Here is a 26,185-nt window from a genome sequence, read left to right on the forward strand (position 1 = left end):
GTAAGTTTTAGATAGCTACTACAAATAAAAAGGTGTACAGCAGTAGTAGCACAACTGAGGGGATGAGAATGGGCCAACCAAGAAAACAAAATAACCTTCAAAGTGGAAAGGAGACGTTCGGAAGAGGAGGATGGAGGGTAAATCCTACCTTGGCAGGAAAGAGAAGATTGAGTTGATGATGGTAATTGTTATCTGCACTGTTTATTTGTTATTACTTACATGATTGTTACCTGAATACCTACCTTGATGTTTAATTCCATGCTGAAATGTCAGATTTTTATTTTACCTTTATTTTATCTGGGAGTCAGAGACCAAGGTCCCGTTTACAGACTAGCCCTGAATTACAGAAAATGCATTCATATAAATACAAATTGCTTTTAGAAAGACACGGTCATAAAAAAAAAACACATTAATCAGTAATAAGGTCCTCAATCAGCTTTCTGAATTGCCCTTGAGGCACCAAAACATCACATTAAGAATATTTTGAAGAATGTTCCACAAATAAGGGGCAAGAAAACTAAAAGCTGATTTACCGATCTAATTGAACAAAACGTATAAGACCAAAGCCTGTGTTAACCACAGACCTTATTTTCGGTGTTTATCCCAAAACCCCATTCTTTCCCCATCAATTTCCCCAATAAAAATGGCTGAATGAACCACAGGTAACTAATTTCCCGTTTGTAGGACTACAGACTAACGAGCTCTATTATCTGTGTTATAAACAGATAATTCTGTATTTTGCCAAAAAAATACTTCATAGACAAGGCCAAACTGTTGTTTATTATGCATTTTTCAGAGTAATACAGACATCACAACATGTGCAAATGTTTATAGTGGATATGGGGTCTGGCAGGATAACAACATTTTTGGTACCAATCACTCCAAATAGCGTGGTAAGCATCCTTGCAATTCAATCATCTCTGGCCAGGAGTCATACTTGTTTTTGTCTCTATTGTTTTTAATATGCTGTGGGGGGGAAACGGATCAATTAGATTCCTGCAACAGCAACATAAACACATAGCTCCTCCAGCTCAAATGATATCAGTAAAAAGTGGGGAACTGCAGGTGCAATCCAAAAAACTGGATAACAGAGACAGTGAAAACATATTATAAAAATGTTGGTATGGTATTACCTTCTCCAAGGTACTCTCGACATCTGCTCCCTTTCCTCCAACAAAGACCCAGTTGTCTCTGAAGCCTAATGACTGGATAGCAGAGCTGCCAAGCTCTCTGATAAGCCTCCTTGCTTCTTCGTTCAATCTGTCAATCAATTACCAAAACCATTCAGTATTTTTCCTCACTACCATCATTAATTGTATCACTAAAAACAATATGGATAGGCTTGCGATAGGACTTTATATGAGCATGCAGAGCGCTTCAATTAATTTAATGATTTTGGTGCACACTCCAAAGATCCCAAAGCATTATCATATAGTATCCTGGATGACCATATTGGTCAAATTCTGCCATGAAAGTTGGTTTAATGTTAAAATGAAATGTGACTCACTTTGTAGCTGGGTCGTCGTAGGTGGCAATCAACACAATGGATCCATTCTCAATGGACTCCAGAAACTCCACCAGAGGTTCAATATCTGCAAGACAGGGATAACATGTCAGCTTTTCAACATGATCAATGGTTTTCTTTATTGAGGAGTGGAAATTAGAATTATGCACACTCAAATTGAACAAAATCTATGTATTATTAAAAAAAAAATGGTACTTCAGTTTTCAACGTGCTGGATATGGTTGACCAACCCATTCAGGAATGATTGTATCTGGTTGGTTAATAGCTCAACATTTATAACAAGGTACAGAAATCGATCATGGAAAGGGTGGAGATGCATTTAACGAATGTTGCTAAGCAGGAAATACAGTGCCTAGTGAAAATCTACACACCCCTTACAATCTTCACATTTTGCTGCCTTAAATAATAAAGTTTCAAATGATAGACAATGTTCTAAATACAATTTTAAATATTAAGTCTTTATTGCATGTCTTCACACCTCACAGTTAATACTTGGTGGAAGCATCTATGGAAGCCATTACAGTTTACTCATTTTGAATAACTGCACATTTTTTGCCAAAAACCTGGTTTCCTCTGACAGGAGGCTGACACTTGGCCGCAAGTGGATCTTCCAGCAAAACAATCCAAAGCATGAATCAAAATCCACAAAGAAATGGTTAATTGACCACAAATCAACATCTTGCAATGGCCATCTCAGTCTCCGGACTTGAACCCCATTGAAAACCTGTGGTTTGAATCAAAAGAGGACAGTCCATAAACGCAGACAAAGGATATCAAGGATCTGGGAAGATTCTGTATGGAGGAAGGGTCTAAAATCCATCCCAATGTGTTCAAAACATTTTGGAAAGAATCTGTCATTCTCGCAAGGGGAGAGTGCTGGAGTACTGAAAACAGGGTTGCCAATAATGTTGACCCCTTTTTTTCTTTTTTTGATTACTGTTTTTTTTTTAATCTGATTAATTGTATTAGTATAAAATATAATTTTCCAATTTTATTTAGCATAGAATATAGCCCAGTATTTGTATCATATATTTTTTACTCATCTTTATCAAGGGTGCCAATAATTATGGAACTCTGTATATCCATTGTTTTTGTCAGAATTGCTCAAGCTCAGTAAATTTGGTTGGGAATCATTGATGGACAGCAATACACTGAGTATACAAAACTTTCTCTTTTCATGACAGACTGACCAGATGAATGCTATAATCCCTTACTGTTGTCACTTGTTAAATCCACTTAAATCTGTGTAGTTGAAGGGGAGGTGACAGGTTAAAGGATTTTTAAGCCGCGAGATAATTGAGACATGGATTGTGTATTGTGTGTGTTCCTTCAGAGGGTGAACGGGCAAGTGCCTTTGAAAGGGGTATGGTAGTAGGTGCCAGGCGCACCAGTTTTTGTCAAGAATTGCAACGCTGTTGGGTTTTTCCACACAACAGTTTCCCATGTGTATCAAGAATGGTCCTCCACCCAAAGGTCATCCAGCCAACTTGACAATTGTGGGAAGCATTGGAGTCAACATGGGCCAGCATCCCTGTGGAATGCTTTCGACCCTGAGACTAAACACCTTCCTCTGCAACTGGATCCTGGACTTCCTGATGGGCCACCCCCAGGCGGTAAGGGTAAACAACAACACATCTGCCATGCTGATCCGCAACACTGGGGGCCCTCATGGGTGCGTGCTTAGTCCCCTCCTGTACTCCCTGTTCACCCATGACTGTGTGGCCACGCACGACTCCAACACCATCATTAAGTTAGCCGACCACAACGGCGGTAGGCCTGATCACCGACAATGATGAGACAGCTTACAGGGAGGTCAGAGACCTGGCAGTGTGGTGCCAGGACAATACCAAGATCGTGAAGAGGGCACGACAAAACCTATTCCCCTGAAAAGATTTGGCATGGGCCCTCTGATCCTCAAAAAGTTTCTACAGTTGCACCATCGAGAGCATCCTGACTGGTTGCATCACTGCCTGGTATGGCATCCGACTGCTCGGAATCCGACCGCAACGCGCTACAGAGAGTAGTGTGTACGGCCCAGTACATCACTGGGGCTAAGCTTCCTGCCATCCAGGACCTCTATATTAGGTGGTGTCAGAAGAAGGCCCTACAAATTGTAAAAGACTCCAGACACTCTAGTCATAGACTGTTCTCTTTGCTACCACACAGCAAGCGGTACCGGAGTGCCAAGTCTACGTCCAAAAGGCTTCTTAACAGCTTCTACCCCTAAGCCATTAGACTGCTAAACAGTTCATCAAATGGCTATCCAAACTATTTGCATTGACACCCTTTTTTTACGCTGCTGCTACGCGCTGTTTATCTATGCATAGTCACTTTACCCCTACCTACATGTACAGTTGCAAGAAAAAGTATCTGAACCCTTTGGAATTACCCAGATTTCTGAATGAGTTGGTCATCAAATTTGATCTGATCTTCTCCTAAGTCACAACAATAGACAAACACAGTCTGCTTAAACTAATAACACAAACAATTACACGTTTTCATGCCTTTATTGAGCACACCGTGTAAACATTGAGTGCAGGATGGAAAAAGTGTGTGAACCCTTGGATTTAATAACTGGTTGATCCTCTTTTGGCAGCAGTAACCTCAACCAAACGTTTTCGTAGTTGCGGATTAGACCTGCACAATAGTCAGGAGGAATTTTGGACCATTCCTCTTTACAAAACTGTTTCAGTTCAGCAATATTCTTGGGATGTCTGGTGTCAATCGGGTTGAGGTCAGGACTGATTGGGCTACTCCAGAAGGCATATTTTCTTCTGTTGAAGCCATCCGGTTGTTGATTTACCTCTGTTCTTAGGGTCGTTGTGTTGTTGCATCACCCAACTTCTGTTGAGCTTCAATTGCCGGACAGATAGCCTTACATTCTCCTGCAAAATGTATTGATAAACTTGGGAATTCATTTTTTCGTCGATGATAGCAAACTGTCCAAGCCCTGAGGCAGCAAAGCAGCCCCAAACCATGATGCTCTCTCTACCATACTTTGCAGTTGGGATGAGGTTTTGATGTCGGTGTGCTGTGCCTTTTTTTCTCCACACATAGTGATGTGTGTTCCTTCCAAACAACTCAACTTTAGTTTAATCTGTCCACAGAATATTTTTCCAGTAGCGCTGTGGAACATCCAGGTGTTCTTTTGCGAACTTCAGACGTGCAGCAATGTTTTGTGTTTTTAACAGCCGTGGCTTCTCCATGGTGTCCTCCCATTCTTGTTTAGTGTTCTACATATCGTAGAATCATCAACAGAGATGTTAACATGTTCCAGAGATTTCTTTAAGTCTTTAGCTGACACTCTAGGATTCTTTTTATCCTCATTGAACATTCTGTGCTGTGATCTTGCAGTCATCTTTACAGGATGGCAACTGCTAGGGAGAGTAGCAACAATGCTTAACTTTCTCCATTTATAGACAATTTGTCTTACCGTGGACTGATGAACATCAAGGCTTTAAGAGATACTTTTGTAACTCTTCCCAGCTTTATGCAAGTCACCAATTCTTAAGTCTTCTGATATCTCTTTTGTTCGAGGTATGGTTCACGTCAAGCAATGTTTCTTTTGAATAGCAGACTTACATTTTGTGAGTGTTTTTTTATTGAGCAGGGCAGCTCTAAGCAACATCTCCAATCTCGTCTCATTGATTGGACTCCAGGTTATCTGACTCCAATTCACTTTTGGAGGTCATTAGCCAAGGGGTTCACATACTTTTCCCAACCTACACTGGGAACGTTTAAAATATATTACATTTAGACAAGAAATACACAATTTGCGTGTTAGTTTAAGCACACTGTCTATTGTTGTGAATTAGATGAATATCAGTTCAAAAGTTAAAACCAATTTATGCAGAAATCCAGGTAATCCCAAAGGGTTAACATACTTTGTCTTGCCACTGTACATATTACCCCAACTGACCTGTACCACATTAACTCTGTAACGGTACACCCTGTAAATAGCCTCGTTAGTTATTTTGTGTACATTTTTTTACTTTAGTTTATTTAGCAAATATTCTGCATTGTTTGTTAAGGGCTTGTAAGTAAGCATTTCACGGTAAGGTCTACACCCGTTGTATTCGGAGCCTGTGACATTTGACACCTTGTAGAGTCCAGGCACCGATGAAATTAGGCTGTTATGTGGTGGGGGGTGCAGCTCAATATTAGGAAGGTGTTTGGTATACTCTGTATGTCTCTGATTTTCACGCAAATTTAATTCAGGATAGACTGGACCACTCAACACCTCTTGGAAAGCCATTCTGGTATGTCTTCTGCAATAAAATGTACTCAATTCTTGAGCTTTGCTCCTTTCAAATGTATTTGATCCTAACCAACTCAGTCCCTGCCAGTGACAAGAATACCCATAACATAATGCTGCCACCACAATACTTGAAAATAAAGTGATTCACTGTGTGTTGTACTGGATTTGACCCAAACCTTCAGTTTATTCCAAAAAGTATATTTCTTTACTGCCTTTTTGCGAACAGAATCAATGATTTAGAGTGGAGTTTTAACACGGGCTTCCTTTTTTCCCCATACAGGTCAGTAATGTGTAGTGAATGCAATGTTGATACTGTATTTTCAAGTATTGTGGTGGCATGTTATGGGTATGCTTGTCACCGGCAGGGACTGGGCAGTTTGCTAGGCTCAAAGAAATATGAAAGGTTAGATAAAACCCTGCCTCAGTCTTCTGAATACATAACACTGGGATATAATTGTATTTTTTTATATAATTTATTTAACTTTGAAATGTGGAGTATGTTGTGTAGATTGGTTAAAAAAAGTCCCCAATTTAAACCATTTAGATTTGCAAAATGTGAAAACTGCAATGTGGTGTGTAGGTCACTAGGCAATGTACATGCTCCGCTGGACAATTTTTTTTTTATAGGGGCTGTAAACCATCTTACCACCATCATACATGTTAAAAAATGCTGTCTTCATACCCTCCCCCGTTTTCCCTGTGTGAAAAAGAGAATAATTAGGTATTTAAAATCAGATTTACGCTGAATACAAGATGTAAAATAAGAAAACTGTTAATACTATGTGTATATAACCTTTTGACTTACCGTTCAGAACAGCAATGTTAATTCCATACCCAACATTTTCTTCCACATAACCCATAACCCTGAAGAGAACATAGAACAGAGTCTCACAACCTGACAACCTCCCCCCCAACCGTGAACAATAATAGGGCACTCTACATCAAGATATCGCTCTCACTCACACACATACGTTCCCCAGCAAAAAAACTAAAAATTGCTCAAACAGAATAGGGCACTAACGGAGTCACTGACCAACAACCAAAACAGGTGGGGTTTTAGGAGGGGTTCTGAAAGACTCATGGTGGTGTCCACTAAAGGTTGACTAGAAACAACAGGAACCTAAAAGACACCCACCATGAGCGCCGACTGAATTTGCCCAAGAAAAAGCAAACGAAAGTAAAACCCACACCAAATGTAAAGACAGGAAGCAAAACAAAAGTGTGGCGCAAAAGCAGATGAAGGCTTGCTGGTCTACAAAATAAAAATAGGGAGCACCAACTAAAGGTGTTAACCCTTCGGATCTATCAAGACAACTGGAACAGTGGGCCAGCCACTCTTAAATAGCATCTGGGCAAGCTCAGGTGAAACACCTTCACACTAACGACATTGCAACCAGCACAGGTGTAACACATACTGACTAACAAGGTCACAGTGAGCCCTACGTGCTAAAAGTCCAACCCCAAAACATAAATGGAAAAAACCTGTAACAACACACACAAGGATATGTTCCTTACATTTTGTCCTCCATGCAGATTTTGGGTCCAACCACATTAGCAGCTCCACTGGCGATTAAAAAGCTGAAGTCCCCCTCTGGACAGGGCTTTGGGATGCCACACGGTCTTTGTCTGGAGGCTGTGCAAGTATTCAGGAGGATAAACACACACAATCACACATATTAATGGTTCCCCATACCATTAATTTGATGGGATAGACTAGCTTTTTGGCCTTGCCAGCTATAACTTTGTTTTGTTTAAATGTTGAATATGTGGATGCTAGTAGCCCAAACAGGTTGCACAGGTGGAAATACACATCCTTCTGATTACTCACTGGTCTCTTTGGGTACATTAGGCACCTGTAGCCACTCTGGACCAGGAAACTCAGGATACCAGGAGAGGGTGTGGCCTAGAGTAATAGGGGGAAGGAGCAGCGTGTATCATTATGAATGGGAACTATTGTAGCGGGTACTTACTCTTGAAGAAAACATTAACACTTTTCCTGATAAATTCATCAGTTGCTAGGCTAGATGACAAACTTTTATTCAAATGTTATGCCGGTTTTATTAACAGCATGTAATTAATAGTCGTTATCAAATGAATGTGTCCTTGTGTGACAAACATTGTCATCGAGACTTACTTTGAGACCGCATTATGAGGAAAACAGCAAAGAAAATGATTCCAAGCACTGCTATGATTGGAAGAAGGCCTGCAAGATAAATAATGGGGATATTGTACTTATACAGGATAATCACCAAGTCACTTATGTATTGTGGACAAGCATAGACAGCTGTCAATGACTGCATGACTACAACTGTAAAATGTACAACCAAAGGGCTGATTTCACTCATGTTCAATCCAATTTCCTATTGACATACAGTAAATGCATGAATTATGAGAAAGTCAGTACTCGCATGGATCACAAGCTAGGATCTGGGCCCTACACTAAACACTAAAGTATATTTCTACACTCACCCTACAGTAGGAAAGGGTTAATAACACCGGACTGGCCTGAGCCAGAGATAAATAGAAGACTGCTCTACCAGTAAAACCACATTGTTGGTTGGTAGTCTTCAACCCTCTATGGGAAAAAATATTTTGTTTATAATCTTGTTTATTCATCTGTTCATAAAATAAGTTATTCCGTATTACTCTATAGACACTATTAAAACATATATTGAGCAGTAATACATAAAACATGCTTTAATTTGTCCTACAAGAGATTACCTTGTCATTGTTCTTAAAGCAAATACTGTATTGACAGATTGACATACAGATTTCTCAGTAAACATAAAACATTGGCATTTTTTGGGAAAATATGACTTACCTATGCGTACAGTGAGCATGATATCTGATTACTCTCTCTCCTGTTGCCTGTATGAGAAGCCCCTTATGAAAAACACAAAAGAGCAAATGCAGCTGGTTGCTAGTCAGGTTGATCCAGTTAGCTTTTAACCTAAGTTTCTTTCTTCACCAGATTCTTTAACTGAATCATCCCTCCTTTTCTCCACCCCCTCTCAAAACAATATACAACTGCAGTACTATGCACAGGCATTGCCTGTCAAAAACACATTGTGCATTATGTTTCAACAAGGTCTATGCAAGAGGCAATGAATCTCCTGGGTAATATGGAACCTTTCCACCCGGAAACCCTCTGCTCACTGCACTGGAGGCTGCAGCCGCGATGACACTTCAAGCTAGACAGTCGGTGGAACTGCATGACCTCCAGGTCCGCGAAGAAAGAAGGACTTGTCCCAGCACGTGGCACACTGTCCCAGCCAGTGGAGCGGGTTAGACAAGGACTTTATAAAGTCCACCTGGAGATTCTCCTAGCAAAGCTTCTTCAGCTGGCTACAAAGGGCATCTGGACACAAACATATTTAATTCCATGCATTACTATGTTGAGTTATATCAAGGTTAAATAAAATAGCTGTTACGTTCAAACCTAACCATCCATTGATTTTAGCCCCTAGTCCTCTACATTTGTACAGATCCGATAACAAGAAAATCACGAGCAGAGTATGATCCTTTTTATTGTAGGCTATACACAATTGTTGAGTGGGTACTATTTCCTCAAAAAAATATCTTACCACATTTCTCACTTGAGCTTTGGTCATACTGTGATTTGATTTCTTAAACAATATTTCACTTCCATACTTTTTTGGCAGTAATTTATAGCATATTCATTGTTTGAAAATGGAAACAGTTTTCACATTAGAGAAAAGTAGTCAGTACATAAAAAGTTAACACTTCCATAACAAATTCAGTTCTCTCACTTATAGTGCTAATTTTGTCTTATATTACAATATAATTGCAACCGAGACTGAAAAGACAGGATGAGGCCATTGAGATAATGAGTCACACCACAAACACTTTAAGGGTTACATGACATCATTAGCCTGTTCTGTCAAAAGAAAGAGAAATTCTCAAATTACATTTAAAACAAGTCAACAATGTTACAGATTGAAGTCTCTGTCACTGGTTAGTTTAATAAACCATTACATTTAGATGTTTTGAATGTATCAATCACAAATCAAAGACAGCGTGTTCTCTTGTGAGTGTAAAACATTTATTAATCTCGAGCCAATAAGGTGAAAACATGCTGAAAAGACTCCTCTAATTAACTTGAAGGCTCTTGAACAGTCCTTGGCTTCCAAGGCAGTTAATACCATAGGTCTACATCCCCATCCCACAGTGGTTGACGTGTCCAGTGTGCACCCCTGTAGCACTGTGCATCATCACTGCTGCCCTCTGGCTCTCAAAGGCCTCTTTCTCTCTACCAAGTGCCGCCATGTCCTGTTCCAACAGCATCCTGTCTCTTGCCAAGTTGGCTCTCTCGCTCTCCAGCCACTGCCGCTCTCTGTCTACCGCCGCTCTATCCCCCTCTATCGCTGCCCTCTCCCTCTCCACCATCTCCCACCCTCTCTCCAGTGTCACTGACTTCTGAGCAGCAGTGCCCCCTGCTGGCCCCCTACCCAACCTCTCCTCTCTCAGTGCACTCTCACACTCCGCTGTGGCCCGGTGGCACTCCTCGATGGTGGGGTGCACATAAATCTCTTGTTGGTACTCCAGTGTGATGTCACCCTTTTCCAGCAATGGGCATCCTCTATTTCGAGACGACTGTGAAGGGGAAGGCTCGGGGTCATCACCCTCCGTTATAGGGGTCAAGACAGGTCCGCTGGCGGCGAGGCGGCCCTCCATGGCCTCATTCATGAGGTAGAACCATGGCCAGGAAGCAGCGTTGTCTGCTATGCTCTCCATGCCCACAGGAGGGTACTTCAGGTCCTGTTCAGGGAACAAGAGGGGACAAGTGTGACCACAGTGTAGAATACAAACAACAGAGCAGACTTCAGCTGGGTGAAAGTGTTTTAGCAATGCATGGACATTATTAAGGATTGGTCCTTCAATATAAACATTCTGATTTTGATCTATTTAAACTTTGATTATTTCATGTTGCAGAAATTTGCCAGAAACACTTGACAATTTGTTTACCTTATATCTTCTTTTTAAGTTGTCCCACTTCTTGGCCACCTGGTAAGTTGACACCTTTCCCAGGAGAACCAACTCTTTTAAAATGGCCCTGCACACAAAAATAACCAATGTGATCAGTGTTGATTATGCATATCTGACTTTAGTGCTTCATCATTGACATTTATTTTCATACTAAATCCTACTCACTTCCATGCAGCCTTGGCAGCATTTCGCCTCCCAGTGAAGAGAACCTCATTGGCCGCACGCAACTTAATCAGCCTCCTCGTATCCTGCTCTGTCACTGTCATCAAAACAAAATTCAAGTTACTATTCGTTTGCCAATATGTTTTTCTTGATTGTTGCCTACAGTGCCTTCATAAAGTAGTCATACCCCTTGACTTATTCCACATTGTTGTTTTGTTTATTTTTTTTCTCACACATCATGAAATACAGAAATCTCATTTAAATAAGTATTCACACCCTTTTACTCCAGATTGAGCTCAGATGGATCCAATTTCCTTTTATCATCTTTGAGACGTCGCTACAAATTGATTGGAGTCCACCTGTGGCCAATTGAATTGTTTGGAGATAAATTAGAAAGAAAACACCTGTCTATATAAGGTCCCATTGTTGACAGTGCATGTCAGAGCAGAAACTATACCATGAAGTCCAAGGAACTGGCTGTAGAGCTCTGAAATAGAGTGGTGGGGAGGCATATATCTGGGGAAGGGTGTAAAACTATTTCTAGAGTGTTGAAAGATTCCAACAGCACAGTGGTCTCCATCATTGGGAAATTGAACACATTTGGATCTACTCTGCCGAGAGCTGGCCATTTAACCAAACTGAGCAACCAGGCAAGAAAGACCTTGGTCAGGGAGATGACCAAGACCCTAATGACCACTCTGACAGAACTACAGAGTTCCTTGGCTAAGATGGGAGAACTGGCCAGAAGGACAACAATCTCTATAACACTTCACCAATCTGGACTTTATGGAAGAGTGTACCAGAAGGAAGCCACTCCTGAGAAAAAGCCACATGGCAACCTGAAGATTGCATAAAGGCATGTAAAAGACTCGGCGCATAAGGCAAAATATTATATGATCTGATGAGACAATGTAACCATTTGGCCTGAATGCAAAGCACTATGTCTGGAGAAAACCAGGCACAGCTGGTCACCGGTCTGAACACCATCCAAATCATGACGCATGGTGGCAGTATCATGCTATGGGGATGATTTTCAACGGCAGGGACTAGGAAACTGGTAAGGATAGAGGGAACAATGAATGGAGCCAAATACAGGCAAATCCTTGACGAGAACCTGCTTCAGAGTGCAAATGACCTTGGAATGGAAATCTTTGCCTCAGTCTAACAGGACAATGACCCCAAGCATACAGCCAAAGCAACCCTGGAATGGCTTCAGAACAGAAATGTGAAAGCGCTTGAGTGGCCCAGCCAAAGTTCAGACTTGAATCCAATTGAAAATCTTTGGAAAGACTTAGATTGCTGTTCTCCCACACTCCCCACCCAACTTGGTGGGTGAGAAAGCTTGAGAAAATCCTCAAATGCAGATATTTGACCTGGATAGTTTGTGTGTATGCATTGATATGTAGGCTATGTATAAAAAAAAATGGTATGTAGTTCTGTCTTTGAGCTGTTCTTGTCTATTGATGTTCTGTGTTATGTCAATATGTTTCATGTTTTGTGTGGACCCCAGGAAGAGTAGCTGCTGGTTTTGCAACAGTTAATGGGGATCCTAATAAAATACCAAATACAAGTAAACTGTGCATTCGGAAAAGTATACAGACACCTTGACTTTTTCCACATTTTGTTAGGTTACAGCCTTACTCAAATGTATTAAATTGTGTCCCCCCTCAATCTACACACAATACCCCACAATAAAAAAGCAAAAACAGGTTTTTAGAAATATTTGCAAATGTTTTAAATATAAAAAATGGAAATATCAGACCTTTTACTCAGTACTTTGTTGAAGCACCTTTGGCAGTGATTACAGCCTCGAGTCTTCTTGGGTAAGACACTACAAGCTTGGCACACCTGTATTTGGGGAATTTCTCCCATTCTTCTCTGCAGATCTTCTCAAGCTTTGTCAGGTTGGATGGGGAGCGTCGGAGCACAGCTATTTTCAGGTCTCTCCAGAGATCAGGTTCAAGTCCGGGCTCTGGCTGGGCCACTCAAGGACATTCAGAGACTTGTCCTGAAGCCACTCCTGCGTTGTTTTGGCTGTGTGCTTAAGGTTGTTGTACTGTTGGAAGGTGAATGTTCACCCAGTCTGAGGTCCTGAGTGACTTGAAGCAGGTTTTCATCAAGGATCTCTCTGTACTTTGCTCTGTTCATCTTTTCCTCGATCCTGAATAGTATCCCAGTCCCTGCCGCTGAAAAACATCCCCACAGCATGATGCTGCCACCACCATGCTTCACCATAGGGATGGTACCAGGTTTCCTTCAGACGTGACACTTGGCATTCAGGCCAAAGAGTTCAATATTGGTTTCATCAGAACAGAGAATCTTGTTTCTCATGGTCTGAGAGTCTTTAGGTGCCTTTTGGCAAACTCCAAGTGGGCTGTCATGTGCCTTTTATCAAGGAGTGGATTCTCTGGACACTTTATCATAAAGGCCTGATTGGTTGAGTGCTGCAGAGATGGTTGTCCTTCTGGAAGGTTCTCCCATCTCCACAGAGGAACTCTGGAGCTCTGTCAGAGTGACCATCGGGTTCTTGGTCACCTCCCTGACCATCGCCCTTCTCCCCCAATTGCTCAGTTTGGCCAGGCAGCCAGCTCTAGGAAGTGTCTTGGTGGTTCCAAAATTCTTCCATTTAAGAATGTGTTCTTCAGGACCTTCACAGCTGCAGCCATTATTTTGGTACCCTTCCCCAGATCTGTGCCTCAGCACAATCCTGTCTCGGAGCTCTACGGCCAATTCCTTTGACCTCATGGCTTGGTTTTTGCTGAAATGCACTGTCAACTGTGGGACCTTATATAGACAGGTGTGTCCAATCAATTGAATTTACCACAGGTGGACTCCAATCAAGTTGTTTAAAATCTCAAGGATGATCAACGGAAACAGGATGCACCTGAGCTCAATTGAGTCTAATAGCAAAAGGTCTGAATACTTATGTAAATAAGGTATGTTAAAAAAATATATGTTTTTTAATACATTTGCAAAAATGTCTAAACCGGTTTTCATTATTTGGAAAAAGTAGAGGGGTCTGAATACTTTCCGAATGCACTGTACAAGACAATTCATGCTGTAATCTCAGCCAAAGGTGCTTCTACAAAGTATTCAGGGGTGTGAATTCTTATGTAAATTAGATCTGTATCTTATTTTTAATACTTTTGCAAAAGTTTCTAAACATATTTTCACTCTTCATTATAGGGTATTGTGTGTAGGTGGGTGATAAAAAAAATATGAATCAATATTGAATTCAGAATGTAACTACAAAATGTGGAATAAGTCAAGGAGTAATACTTTCTGAAGGCACTGTATATGGTTCATATTAAGGCTGACCGCATTTAGTCAACTGGTTGATTGTCTGGTCGATAGGCTCTTGGTCGGCCGAGAATTTTTTTGTTGAGCAGTCGCAAATATATAGATTTTTTCATGGCACACTTGACATGTCTGATTCTCGCCGGTCTCAGTGGACTAAATCCATTGAGGAAGCTGCGGGGATGCCACTATCCAAGGAAAAGGGGAGTGTGGCTAAGATGCACAAAGCACGTCTTTCCCGCCATTTCATGCACATTTATTGTACTGGCCTAAGCAGGGGGACACGTCTGGCACTGCAGGATTTGAGTCCCTGGCGGCGTAGTGTGTTACTGATGGTAGGCTTTGTTACTATGGTCTCAGCTCTTCACTAGGTCCCCCCGTGTGGGTCTGGGATTTTTGGGGAATTTTGCTCACCGTTCTTGTGATCATTTTGATCCCACGGGGTGAGATCTTGCGTGGAGCCCCAGATCGAGGGAGATTATCAGTGGTCTTGTATGTCTTCCATTTCCTAATAATTGCTCCCACAGTTGATTTACTCAAACCAAGCTGCTTACCTATTGCAGATTCAGTCTTCACAGCCTGGTGCAGGTCTACAATTTTGTTTCTGGTGTCCTTTGACAGCTCTTTGGTCTTGGCCATAGTGGAGTTTGGAGTGTGACTGTTTGAGGTTGTGGACAGGTGTCTTTTATACTGATAACAAGTTCAAAAATGTGCCATTAATACAGGTAATGAGTGGAGGACAGATGAGCCTCTTAAAGAAGAAGTTACAGGTCTGTGAGAGCCAGAAATCTTGCTTGTTTGTAGGTGACCAAATACTTATTTTCCACCATAATTTGCAAATAAATTCATAAAAAATCCTACGATGTGATTTTCTGGATTTTTTCTCTCGTTTTGTCTGTCATAGTTGAAGTGTACCTATGATGAAAATTACAGGCCTCTCAACTTTCTAAGTGGGAGAACTTGCACAATTGGTGGCTGACTAAATACTTTTTTGCCCCACTGTAATCACCAGTAGTAACCTACATTTACTTTAATTCACATAATTTCTAATCTACCATATTTGTTTGGTTACGGTAATTTCTGTTAATGCATTCAATATTATTATTACAGTCGTGAAGCTCTCTCATGGTCGGAGTGGAAACGTTGTTTGCAGAGCTCACAACCTATGCTACACTTGTGAGAAAATGTTTTGGTTTATTTCTTAACATTTACAAATTGTAAAAAAAAATTCCATTGTCTTTTGTTTGGAGAGCTCCTGTCAATGTTGAGTAAGGATGTGCACCTGATTACGCATATAGAAGTAGGCCTAGGCTACTTGACTTATAAATGTGCCTATTTGGGGATGTTGGATAGTATTTCTGATTGTCTTAACTCACTACCACTATTGAGCTGTGGAGCTTCTCAAATTAAAAATGTCTTAAACTCAAACAGCGAGTAAACAAAGTCTCTTTTTAGATTCCATTGAGAATGACAATAGTTCCTCAATGTATTTGCCAAATATTTCCAGCTCTCTCCCTTTTGATAACCACTCGGCCTGAAAGGGAAAAATGTAATGCTCTGATCCAGTGTAAACTTCAAAATAATTGATTACTTATTATCCCTTGCACAAATAGTCTACAGCTGTGTCTGTCCTAAGCTCACTAGGGTGGGAAACTGAGGGCCCAGTATTTTCTATCCAATGTTGAAAATTTGCTAGCAATGGGCTTTGGGCCGGACACAGTTGATACATGTTTCAAGTTCATTGCAGACAGACATGCGTAGCCAATGTGATTTATAGTATATTTATCAGGATATTTTCTACCTTCAGGCTACCATGTTTTTATTTGTTTGTTAGATAGAATTTAGATGAACCACATTACAATGATTTTGAGATATAAAAGACAATAAATTAAATCAAACTGTTCCACAAAAATGTGCAAATGAAAATCATAACTGGCACACAGATCGATAGAAATGGTAAGATAAATTGTCACTCCAAATGGAAAAAGGTTGCCGACCCCTGGTGTAGCCTATTACCGGCAACTTCAGGAGTGTAACGGCAAGGCAGAATCTTTGAAGGCGAGCAGCAGCAGGAGGAGGAGGGTACGGAACAGTTATTTTTTCCCCTTCTGGTTAGGCTATCTTGATCTCTGGCTCCCTTGAGTCATTTGTGTGACTTAATTATTTAATAAAACAGAAAGCTTAAAGCATCAGACAAGCTCAGTACATATAGTTGATTTTATTAAAACACATAGGGTGTGTCTATATATGGAAAAGTACATGTTTTTAAATTTCGACCAATCGATTGCTCAAAAGAAAAGACTACTCTCGTTCGACCAAGATTTATTTTAATCGGGGACAGCCCTAGTCCATATACACCTGAACACATTAATCCATTTTTACTCATGAAATTTGACTTCTAAAAGTATATTTTATCCTCCTTGAAAAGAACATTCGGAGACATGAAGAATGAAGGAATGACACTGACTTTTATAGGAGAATTCCACAGGTGTGGAGCACTCTTCTCCACTGGCGTCTAAGAACGTAACCGTTCCATCCACCTCTGTCCCCTCTGGTCTCATTCCCTCTTCCAGATCAGAAATCTCACTCCTTTCTGGCATGGGACACGGGTCTCTCTCTGTAGGCATCGGTGAGGATACAAACAAGTAGTCTTCCTCGTTCATCCATATGGGAGTTATTTTGGGGGCTCTCGCGGCCAGTCGGCCCTCGAAGGCATCATTCATGAGTTGGAACCAAGGCCAGGAGGCAGGGGTGCTCTGGTTCTCCATGCCACGCGGCGGATACTTCAAGTCCTAAGAGAAGATATAAACTTATTAGGAGATATCACTTAGTGTGACCTATCCATCTTCTGGTCCCCACATATGAGCATCCATGTACATATACACTGACTGTACAAAACATTAGGGAGACTGACATGAGACTGACAAGGGGAATCCAGGTGAAAGCTATGATCCCTTATTGATGTCACCTGTTAAATTCACTTCAAACAGTGTAGAAGAAGGGGAGGAGACAGGTTAAATAATTGTTTTTAAACTTTGAGATATGGATCATGTACATGTGCCATTCAAAGGGTGAATGCACAAGACAAAAGTGCCTTTGAACGGGGTATGGTAGTAGGTGTCAGGCACACTGGTTTGAGTGTGTCAAGATCTGCAACGCCACCGGGTTTTTCACGCTCAACAGTTTCCCGTATGGATCAAGAATGGTCCACCACCTGTCGAAGCTGGCCGCGACCGTGAGGCCCATGGGGCGGAGCACAATTGGCCCAGCATTGTCTGGGTTAGGGGAGGGTTTGGCCGGCAGGGATGTCCTGTGACGGGCTGGGCGCAGTGCACGCTGACACAGTCACCAGGTGACTGTGTCAGCGGTGTTTCCCCCGACACATTGGTGCGGCTGGCTTCCGGGTTAATGGGCATTGTGTCAAGAAGCAGTGCGGCTTGGTTGGGTTGTGTTTCGGAGGACGCACGGCTTTTGACCTTCGCCTCTCCAGAGTCCGTACGGGAGTTGCAGCGATGAGACAAGACTAACTACCAATTGGATACCACAAAATTGGGGAGAAAAATGGAGTAAAGAAATAAATATATATAAAAAGAATGGTCTACCACCAAAAGGACATCCAGACAACTTGTCACAACTATGGGAAGCATTGGAGTCAACATGGGCCAGCATCCCTGTGGAACACTTGACACCTTGTAGAGTCCATGCCCTTATGAATTGGGGCCGTTCTGAGGCCAAAAGGGGTGAAACTCAATATTAGGAAAAGTGTTACTAATGTTTTGTACAGTCAGTGTACATGTGCAAGCAACTACACACACAGCCCCTGAAACAGGGTGAGAAATCATGGACAAAATATACATGGACACACACTAGTTACAATACCTTGAATTTTGTCTTCAGGTTGTCCCACTTTTTGGCAACCTGGTCAGCAGACAACTTTCCTGCGAGGCCCATCTCTTTTACTATAGCCCTACAGAGAAATAATGGAAGTATAAAATAAACTGAGTACATTGACTGGAAATATCACATTTTTATTTAGCCAAATAGTTTCTTCCAACACAAGCTAACTCACCTCCAGGCAGGCTTGGCCGTATTTCTCTTCCCTGTGAAAAGAGCCTCATTGGAAGCACGCAGCTCTATCAATCTCTTGGTGTCCTCCTCAGTCACTGTAAATCAAGCAAATATAACAACTAGCGTTATTATTCACAAATAATTGTTATCGAAGTAACTTGTTGCTAGTTAGCTTATTGCCAATAACTCAAACATGCACTTTATAAACTGTCTGGGTCGACCAATACCATTCCAAGAAAGTGGAAAATCATATTGATTTATATTTTGAGCAAATAGTCCCTTTGAAAGGCAAAACATCATCACTTACGCTTATATGAGAATTCTGTGGCCGTGTGATACTCCCCTATGGTGGCCCCTTGGAAGACGGCTGCTCCATTCCTCTCCTCCGTTTCCACCAGCTCATCCATCTCAGACTCTGTCAAGAACTCAGACATCCCCCCCTTCCCTGGCATCCGACGAGCCCTCTTCCTTGGTAGTGGAGAGGGCTCAAACTCCTCATCACCCTCCTCTACTACTGGCGTCAGGATGGGGGCGCAGCCGGCGAATCGTCCCTCCATGGCATCATTCATGCGGTAGAACCAGGGCCAGGAATTTGGGTTGCTCTCCATGCTGCGGGCTGGACATTTCAACTCCTGCACCAAAAGAGGAATAAAGTGTCTGGGTTCAGTGGACAAAGCAGTGTGGAGTGGAATTGAGAAGAGATGTGTGCAGGAGGTGATGAGAGAGCGATACATTGTGGATTAAGAATAACTTCAAGAAACTTTGGGAATGTTTCTTATACACTACACAAAAAAATTCAAGAATGAAAATGAAACGCACAAATACGCTGGTTGAGTACTGCCGTCACTGTCACATTACCTTATATCGCCTCTTGAGGTTATCCCACTTTTTGGCAAGCTGGTCAGTAGTCAGCTTTCCCTGAAGGCCCAACTCATTCAAAATAGCTCTGCAGGAAAACATGGAGACAACATAACTGCACCACATATCACACTTTCACAAAATGCTTGAAGACATGGCTAAAGGTCAATCAGATTTGTGAACATGGTCCCTAGCTGTGTGTTGCCGCTTTCCATGTTGTCTGTTGTTTGTGAGGTGTGGAAACACTTTGTTGCTTTTATGAATTTTGTCTTGCTGCTTTTTGTTCTATGTTGCTCTGTCTGTATGCTATGTCTTGCTTGTCCTATGTTGCTATTGTCTATACTGTAATTGTTTTTAATAACCTGCCCAGGGACTGCGGTTGAAAATTAGCCGGCCGGCTAAAACCGTCACTTTTACTGAAACGTTGATTAATGTGCACTGTCCCTGTAAAAATAAAATAAACTCAAACACAGAAGGTTGGTGGCACCTTAATTGGGGAGGACGGGCTCATAGTAATGGCTGGAACGAAATCAATGGAATGATAATCGAACTCATCAAACACATGGTTTCCATGTGTTTGATACCATTCCATTTACTCCATTCCAGCCCTTATTATGAGCCCGTCCTCCACTCAGCAGCCTCCTGTCAGAGACAAACAAAAATGCAGAAGACAACAATTTGCAAACTAATTCTCATTTAGAGAAGTTAACGAAATCTGAAATTATCAAATAGGTATAAGCAATATGGTAATAGCTCCAAGTCGAGCTAGAAAGACTTATCACCATATTGTTTACACCTATCCAGTCCTTTTAGACATACATAAGTGCAAAGGAGCTGGAGGTGGATTTGGGACAGATAATCACAGGATGTGCTGGGCCAAAACATGGTCTGTATATGTCCTTTCCAAACATACTCACCTCCAGGCAGGCTTGGCAGTATGTTTTCTGCCTGTGAAGAGAGCCTCATTCACGGCACGCAGCTTTATCATTCTCTCCGTCTCCTGCTCTGTCACTGATAAGCAGGAACCAATGTCAGTAATATGAATCAGGTACATCAGATTGAGCATACATTACCATGTATCAAATAACACACCATTTTTTGCAGCAAGCTTGCTAACAACCAATAACTACAATTAAATTCTTATTCTTGAATTTGAACCTTTATTTAACTAGGCAAGTCGGTTAAGAACAAATTATTATTTACAATGACGGCACACACCGGCCAAACCCGGACGATGCTGGGCCAATTGTGTGCCGCCATATGGGATTCCTAATCACGGCCGGTTGTGTTACAGCCTGGATTTGAACCAGGGTGTGTGTAGTGATGCCTCAAGCACTGAGATGCAGTGCCATAGACCGCTGCGCCACTAGGGAACCTTAAAGACCAGAGTCTAGACCAGGGTTCTCCAACCCTTTCCTGGAGAGCTACTGTCCTGTAGGTTTTTGCTCCAATCCATCCTAATCTACGGCACCTGATTCTAATAATTAGTTAAACTGAATCAGGTTAGTTACAACTGGGTTTGGACTGAAAACCTACAGGATGGTAGCTCTTCAGGAACAGTGTTGGAGAGCCCTGGACTAAACAGACCTCCTGGTCAAATTAAGGTTGAAGAAATAATTTGAAAGGTCAACAGAATCAGAGTATCCCCAACTCACTTACTTTTATACGAGCATTCTGAAATTCTTCGCCAGCCCATAGTAGTAGGGCCCTCAGTCTGAGTTGCATCAGTGTTAACAGTTGCATTGTCCTCCAAGTTCTCTGTCCCCACACTGTCCTCCATCTCAGTTTTGATCAAGAACTCCAAAATGTCAGCACCGTCACCCCCCTGTCCTCTCTCGTTGGTTAATGGTGAGGAAGAACCTGGAGCCTCACCAGCCAAAGATGCCACTGCCAAAACTTGGGCGCTGTTGAAGAGGCGTCCTTCCATGGCCTCGCCCATAAATTGGAACCAGGGCCAGGAGGCTATGCTGGTAGCAACAGTGTCCTTGCCAAGAAAAATGTATTTTAAGTCCTAAAAGACAAATACAAAAGTGTGACTATGGCTGGGATGAGGCTTTTTTGTTTTGACTTCATGATCAGTAAATATTGACAATATCAGTAAACACTTATTTTAGAAGTCCGAAATCTCAGTCTTCTAAGAACACAAGCCCACTTTACCTTGTATTTGGTCTTCAGATTTTCCAACTTTTTGGCAATCTGGTCAGCTGTCAGCTTTCCATCAAGACCCAATCACCTTAGAATTGCACTGCATCGTTAAAAGATAGATATAAACCTGGTTGTGGTATACTGGTGTATACCATTTCATACACCAACCCTGACATACTTGGAGAATAAGAGCCCCTCCTCCCAGCTGCCCACTGCACTGAGGCTAGGAAACAATGTCACCACCGATAAATCCACTATAATTGAGAATTTCAATAAGCATTTTTCTACGGCTAGCCATGCTTTCCACCTGGCTACCCCTACCCCAGTCAACAGCTCTGCAACCCCACAGCAACTTGCCCAAGCCTCCACCATCTCCTTCACCCAAATCCAGATAGCTGATGTTCTGAAAGAGCAGCAAAATCTGGACCCCTACAAATCAGCTGGGCTAGACAATCCAGAAGCTCTCTTTCTAAAATTATCCACCGCAATTGTTGCAACCCCTATTACCAGTCTGTTCAACATCTCTTTCGTATCGTCTGAGATCCCCAAAGATTGGAAAGCTGCCGTGGTCATTCCTCTCTTCAAAGGCGGTGACACTCTAGACCCAAACTGCTACAGACCTATATCTATCCTATCCTGCCTTTCTAAGGTCTTCGAAGGCCAAGTTAACAAACAGATTACAGACCATTTCGAATCCCACCGTACCTTCACCGCTATGCAATCTGGTTTCAGAGCTGGTCAATGGTGCACCTCAGCCACGCTAAAGTTCCTAAACGATATCAAACCGCCATCGACAAAAGACAATACTGTGCAGTCGTATTCATCAAACTGGCCAAGGCTTTGGACTCTGTCAATCACCGCATTCTTATCGGCAGACTCAACAGACTTGGTTTCTCAAATGATTGCCTCGCCTGGTTCACCAACTACTTCTCAGACAGAGTTCAGTGTGTCAAATTGGAAAGCCTGTTGTCCGGACCTCTGGCAGTCTATGGGGGTGCCACAGAGTTCAATTCTCGGGCCGACTCTTTCCTCTGTATACATCAATGTCGCTCTTGCTGCTGGTGATTATCTGATCCATCTCTACGCAGACAACACCATTCTGTATACTTCTGACCCTTCTTTGGACACTGTGTTAACTAACCTCCAGATGAGCTTCAATGCCATACAACTCTCCTTCCGTGGCCTCCAACTGCTCTTAAATGCAAGTAAAACTAAATGCATGCTCTTCAACCGATCTCTGCCCGCACATGTCCGCACGTCTAGCATCACTACTCTGGACAGTTCTGACTTAGAATATGTGGACAACTACCTAGGTGTCTGGTTAGACTGTAAACTCTCCTTCCAGACTCACATTAAGCATCTCCAATCCAAAATTAAATCTAGAATCGGCTTCCTATTTCACAACAAAGCATTCTTCACTCATGCTGCCAAACATACCCTCGTAAAACTGATTTTATCCTCCCGATCCTTGACTTCGGCGATGTCATTTACAAAATAGCCTCCAACACTCTACTCAGCAAATTGGATGCCACTGGATGCCAGTGGATGCCAGTGGATGGCACTGTCACAGTGTCATCTGTTTTGTCACCAAAGCCCCGTATACTACCCACCATTGCGACCTGTATGCTCTCGTTAGCTGGCCCTATCTTCATATTCGTCGCCAAACCCACTGGCTCCAGGTCATCTGTAAGTCTTTGCTAGGTAAAGCCCCGCCTTATCTCAGCTCACTGGTCACCATAGCAGCACCCACCTGTAGTATGCGCTCCAGCAGGTCTATTTCACTGATCACCCCCAAAGCCAAGTCCTCCTTTGACTGGCTTTCCTTCCAGTTCTCTGCTGCCAATGACTGGAACGAATTGCAACAACAACAAAAAAATCACTGAAGCTGGCGACTCATATCTCCCTCACTAACTTTAAGCATCAGCTTTCAGAGCAGCTCACAGATCATTGCACCTGTACATAGCCCATCTGTAAATAGCCCACTCAACTAGAGGTCGGCCGATTAATTAGGGCCGATTTCAAATTTTCATAACAATCGGTAATCGGTATTTTTGGACACCAATCATGGCCGATTACATTGCACTCCACGAGGAGACTGCGTGGCAGGCGGACTACCGGTAATGTGAATGCAGCAAGGAGCCAAGGTAAGAAGCTAGCTAGCATTAAATGTATCTTATAAAAAACTGTCAATCTTAACATAATCACTAGTTAAACTAGTAATATCATCAACCATGTGTGTAGTTATCTAGCTTGCCCTGCGTTGCAGGGTGCCTGTTAATTTATCATTGAATCACAGCCTACTTCGCCAAACTGGTGATTTAACAAGCGCATTCGTGAAAAAAAGCACTGTCGTTGCACCAATGTGTACCTAACCATAAACATCAACGCCTCTCTTAAAATCAATACACAAGTATATATTTTTTAAACCTGCATATTTAGTTAATATTGCATGCTAACATTAATGTATTTTAACTAGGGAAAATGTGTCACTTCTCTTGCGTTCTGTGCAACAGAGTCAGGGTATACGCAGCAGTTTGGGCCGCCTAGCTCGTTGCGAACTGTGTGAAGACCATTTCTTCCTAACAAAGATAGCCAACTTCGCCAAACGCGGGATGATTTAACAAAAGCGCATTTGCGAAAAAAGCATAATCGTTGCACAAATGTACCTAACCATAAACATCAACGCCTTTCTTAAAATCAATACACAGAAGTATATATTTTTAAACCTGCATATTTAGTTAAAAGAAATTCATGTTAGTAGGCAATATTAAACTTGGGATATTGTGTCACTTCTCTTGCATTTCATTGCACGCAGAGTCAGGGTATATGCAACAGTTTGGGCCGCCTGGCTAGTTGCAAACTAATATGCCAGAATTTTATGACATAACATTGAAGGTTGTGCAATGAAACAGCAATATTTAGACTTATGGATGCCACCCGTTAGATAAAATACAGAACGGTTCCGTATTTCACTGAAAGAATAAACGTTCTGTTTTTGAAATGATCGTTTCCGGATTTGACTATATTAATGACCTAAGGCTCGTATTTCTGTGTGTTATTATATTATTAAGTCTATGATTTGATAGAGCAGTCTGACTGAGCGGTGGTAGGCAGCAGCAGGCTCGTAAGCATTCATTCAAACAGCACTTTACTGCGTTTGCCAGCAGCTCTTTTATGACTTTTATGACTTCAAGCCAATCAACTCCCGAGATTAGGCTGGCAATACTAAAGTACCTATTAGAACATCCAATAGTCAAAGGTACATGAAATATAAATGGTATAGAGAGAAATAGTCCTATAATAACTACATCCGAAAATTTCTTACCTGGGAATATTAAAGACTCATGTTGAACGGAACCACCAGCTTTCATATGTTCTCATGTTCTGAGCAAGGAACTTAAAAACGTTAGCTTTTTTACATGGCACATATAGCACTTTTACTTTCTTCTCTAACACTTTGTTGTTGCATTATTTAAAACAAATTGAAAAGGTTTCATTATTTATTTGAGACTAAATAGATTTTATTGATGTATTATATTAAGTTAAAATAAGTGTTCATTGTTCATTCAGTATTGTTATAATTGTCATTATTACAAATATGTATATTAAAAAAATATCGGCTTTTTTTGGTCCTCCAATAATCGGTATCGAGTTGAGTTGAAAAATCATAATCGGTCGACCTCTACACTCAACTACCTCATCCCCATATTATTATTTTGCTCCTTTGCACCCCAGTATCTCTACTTGCACATTCATCTTCTGCACATATATCACTCCAGTGTTTAATTGCTAAATTGTAATTATTTCGCCACTATGGCCTATTTATTGCCTTACCTCATTTGCACACACTGTATATATATTTTTATATTGTGTTATTGACTGTACGTTTCTTTATTCTTTATTCCATTATTTCTGTGTTGTTGTTTGTGTCACACTGCTTTGCTTTATCTTGGCCAGGTCGCAGTTGTAAATGAGAACTTGTTCTCAACTGGCCTACCTGGTTAAATAAAGGTGAAATAAATAAATAAATACTTCCAGGCAACCTTGGCAGCATTTATTTGTCCTGTGAAAATAACATCATTGGAGGAACAGAGTTCTATTAACCTCTTGATGTCATTTTCAGATACCGTAAACAAAACACAATGTATTGCAATCTCCTTGTCTATAACAAGCTAGAGATCTCGATGGAGGCACAGCTGATAAAAACAATCCACATAATAAATTACTTTACTAGTAAAACAACCTGCAATTGAACATGTTACAATTGACCTTCTGCCAGCTAACTAAATTAGACAAGGGAAATTAGCTAATAACATTAGCTACTCACTTTTATAAGAGCTATCCGTGACGGGAAGTGGGTCCACCATTTGCGCCAGCTAAAGAATGGAGAAGTGAACACTTACAGGAAGGAAGCGTGCCCAAGCTTTTCATCCAGTGAGCTTACTTTAAGAATAGCTGAGTAGGTAGTTGTACCTATCCTGCAGCCAGAATCTCGTTGAGTTTGATAATATTTCTCTTCAAGGTGCAGTTTGTTCAAACAAAGAACTTTGGATTTGCCAGCGCTCGATTCGTTGTTTGGCTAGGAGCTAACGTTTTCGTAGCCTAGGCAGGCAATAGTGGCCGCTAACGTTTTGGTAGCAAGCAGCTAGCTCAGATAACCCAACCCACTAACGGAATAACAATCAAAACAATTTCTTCCTTTCATCTCGCAGTAAATTTGTCCATGTGTTAGGAATATTTCGAGTTGGTACCAAATGGAACAGGTTGCACAATAATGTACAACATCTAACGAGATGTTATGCAGTTTTTCTTCTATTTAACAAGCTGGCTAGTGAGGGGATTCTATTAATCTGGCCCGGGCAGGC

At 41.6% G+C, this 26,185-nt stretch overlaps 2 protein-coding genes across 8 annotated transcripts; both read right to left on the minus strand.

The window, feature by feature from the left end:
- Positions 1-842: 842 nt before the first annotated feature.
- Positions 843-8,718, minus strand: LOC139382458 (protein FAM3C-like). The gene is made up of 9 exons (XM_071126524.1): positions 8,605-8,718; positions 7,918-7,986; positions 7,612-7,686; positions 7,299-7,416; positions 6,589-6,647; positions 6,430-6,480; positions 1,508-1,592; positions 1,134-1,260; positions 843-966 (listed from the first exon to the last, which is right to left on the minus strand). Exons 1-9 carry the CDS (start codon positions 8,621-8,623, stop codon positions 877-879), a joined length of 693 nt encoding a protein of 230 aa, XP_070982625.1. The 5' UTR covers positions 8,624-8,718; the 3' UTR covers positions 843-876.
- A 571-nt stretch (positions 8,719-9,289) lies between these two features.
- On the minus strand, positions 9,290-26,185 carry LOC139373561 (uncharacterized). Of its 7 annotated transcripts, none has more exons than XM_071114219.1 (13): positions 25,648-26,185; positions 23,071-23,166; positions 21,333-21,420; positions 20,835-21,186; positions 20,093-20,186; positions 19,176-19,263; positions 18,625-18,949; positions 18,319-18,412; positions 18,129-18,216; positions 16,717-17,041; positions 10,956-11,049; positions 10,770-10,857; positions 9,291-10,562 (listed from the first exon to the last, which is right to left on the minus strand). In XM_071114219.1, exons 4-13 carry the CDS (start codon positions 21,112-21,114, stop codon positions 9,954-9,956), a joined length of 2,085 nt encoding a protein of 694 aa, XP_070970320.1. In that variant the 5' UTR covers positions 21,115-21,186; positions 21,333-21,420; positions 23,071-23,166; positions 25,648-26,185; the 3' UTR covers positions 9,291-9,953. The 7 variants fall into 7 exon arrangements, with proteins under 7 accessions (XP_070970358.1, XP_070970320.1, XP_070970337.1 ...); XM_071114250.1 differs by having other exon boundaries at positions 9,295-10,562; positions 20,835-21,159; positions 25,648-26,150; XM_071114267.1 differs by having other exon boundaries at positions 9,295-10,562; positions 20,835-21,159; positions 21,333-21,408; positions 25,648-26,134.

This window comes from Oncorhynchus clarkii, chromosome 2 (genome assembly GCF_045791955.1).
Source record: "Oncorhynchus clarkii lewisi isolate Uvic-CL-2024 chromosome 2, UVic_Ocla_1.0, whole genome shotgun sequence".
Lineage (NCBI taxonomy): Eukaryota > Metazoa > Chordata > Actinopteri > Salmoniformes > Salmonidae > Oncorhynchus > Oncorhynchus clarkii.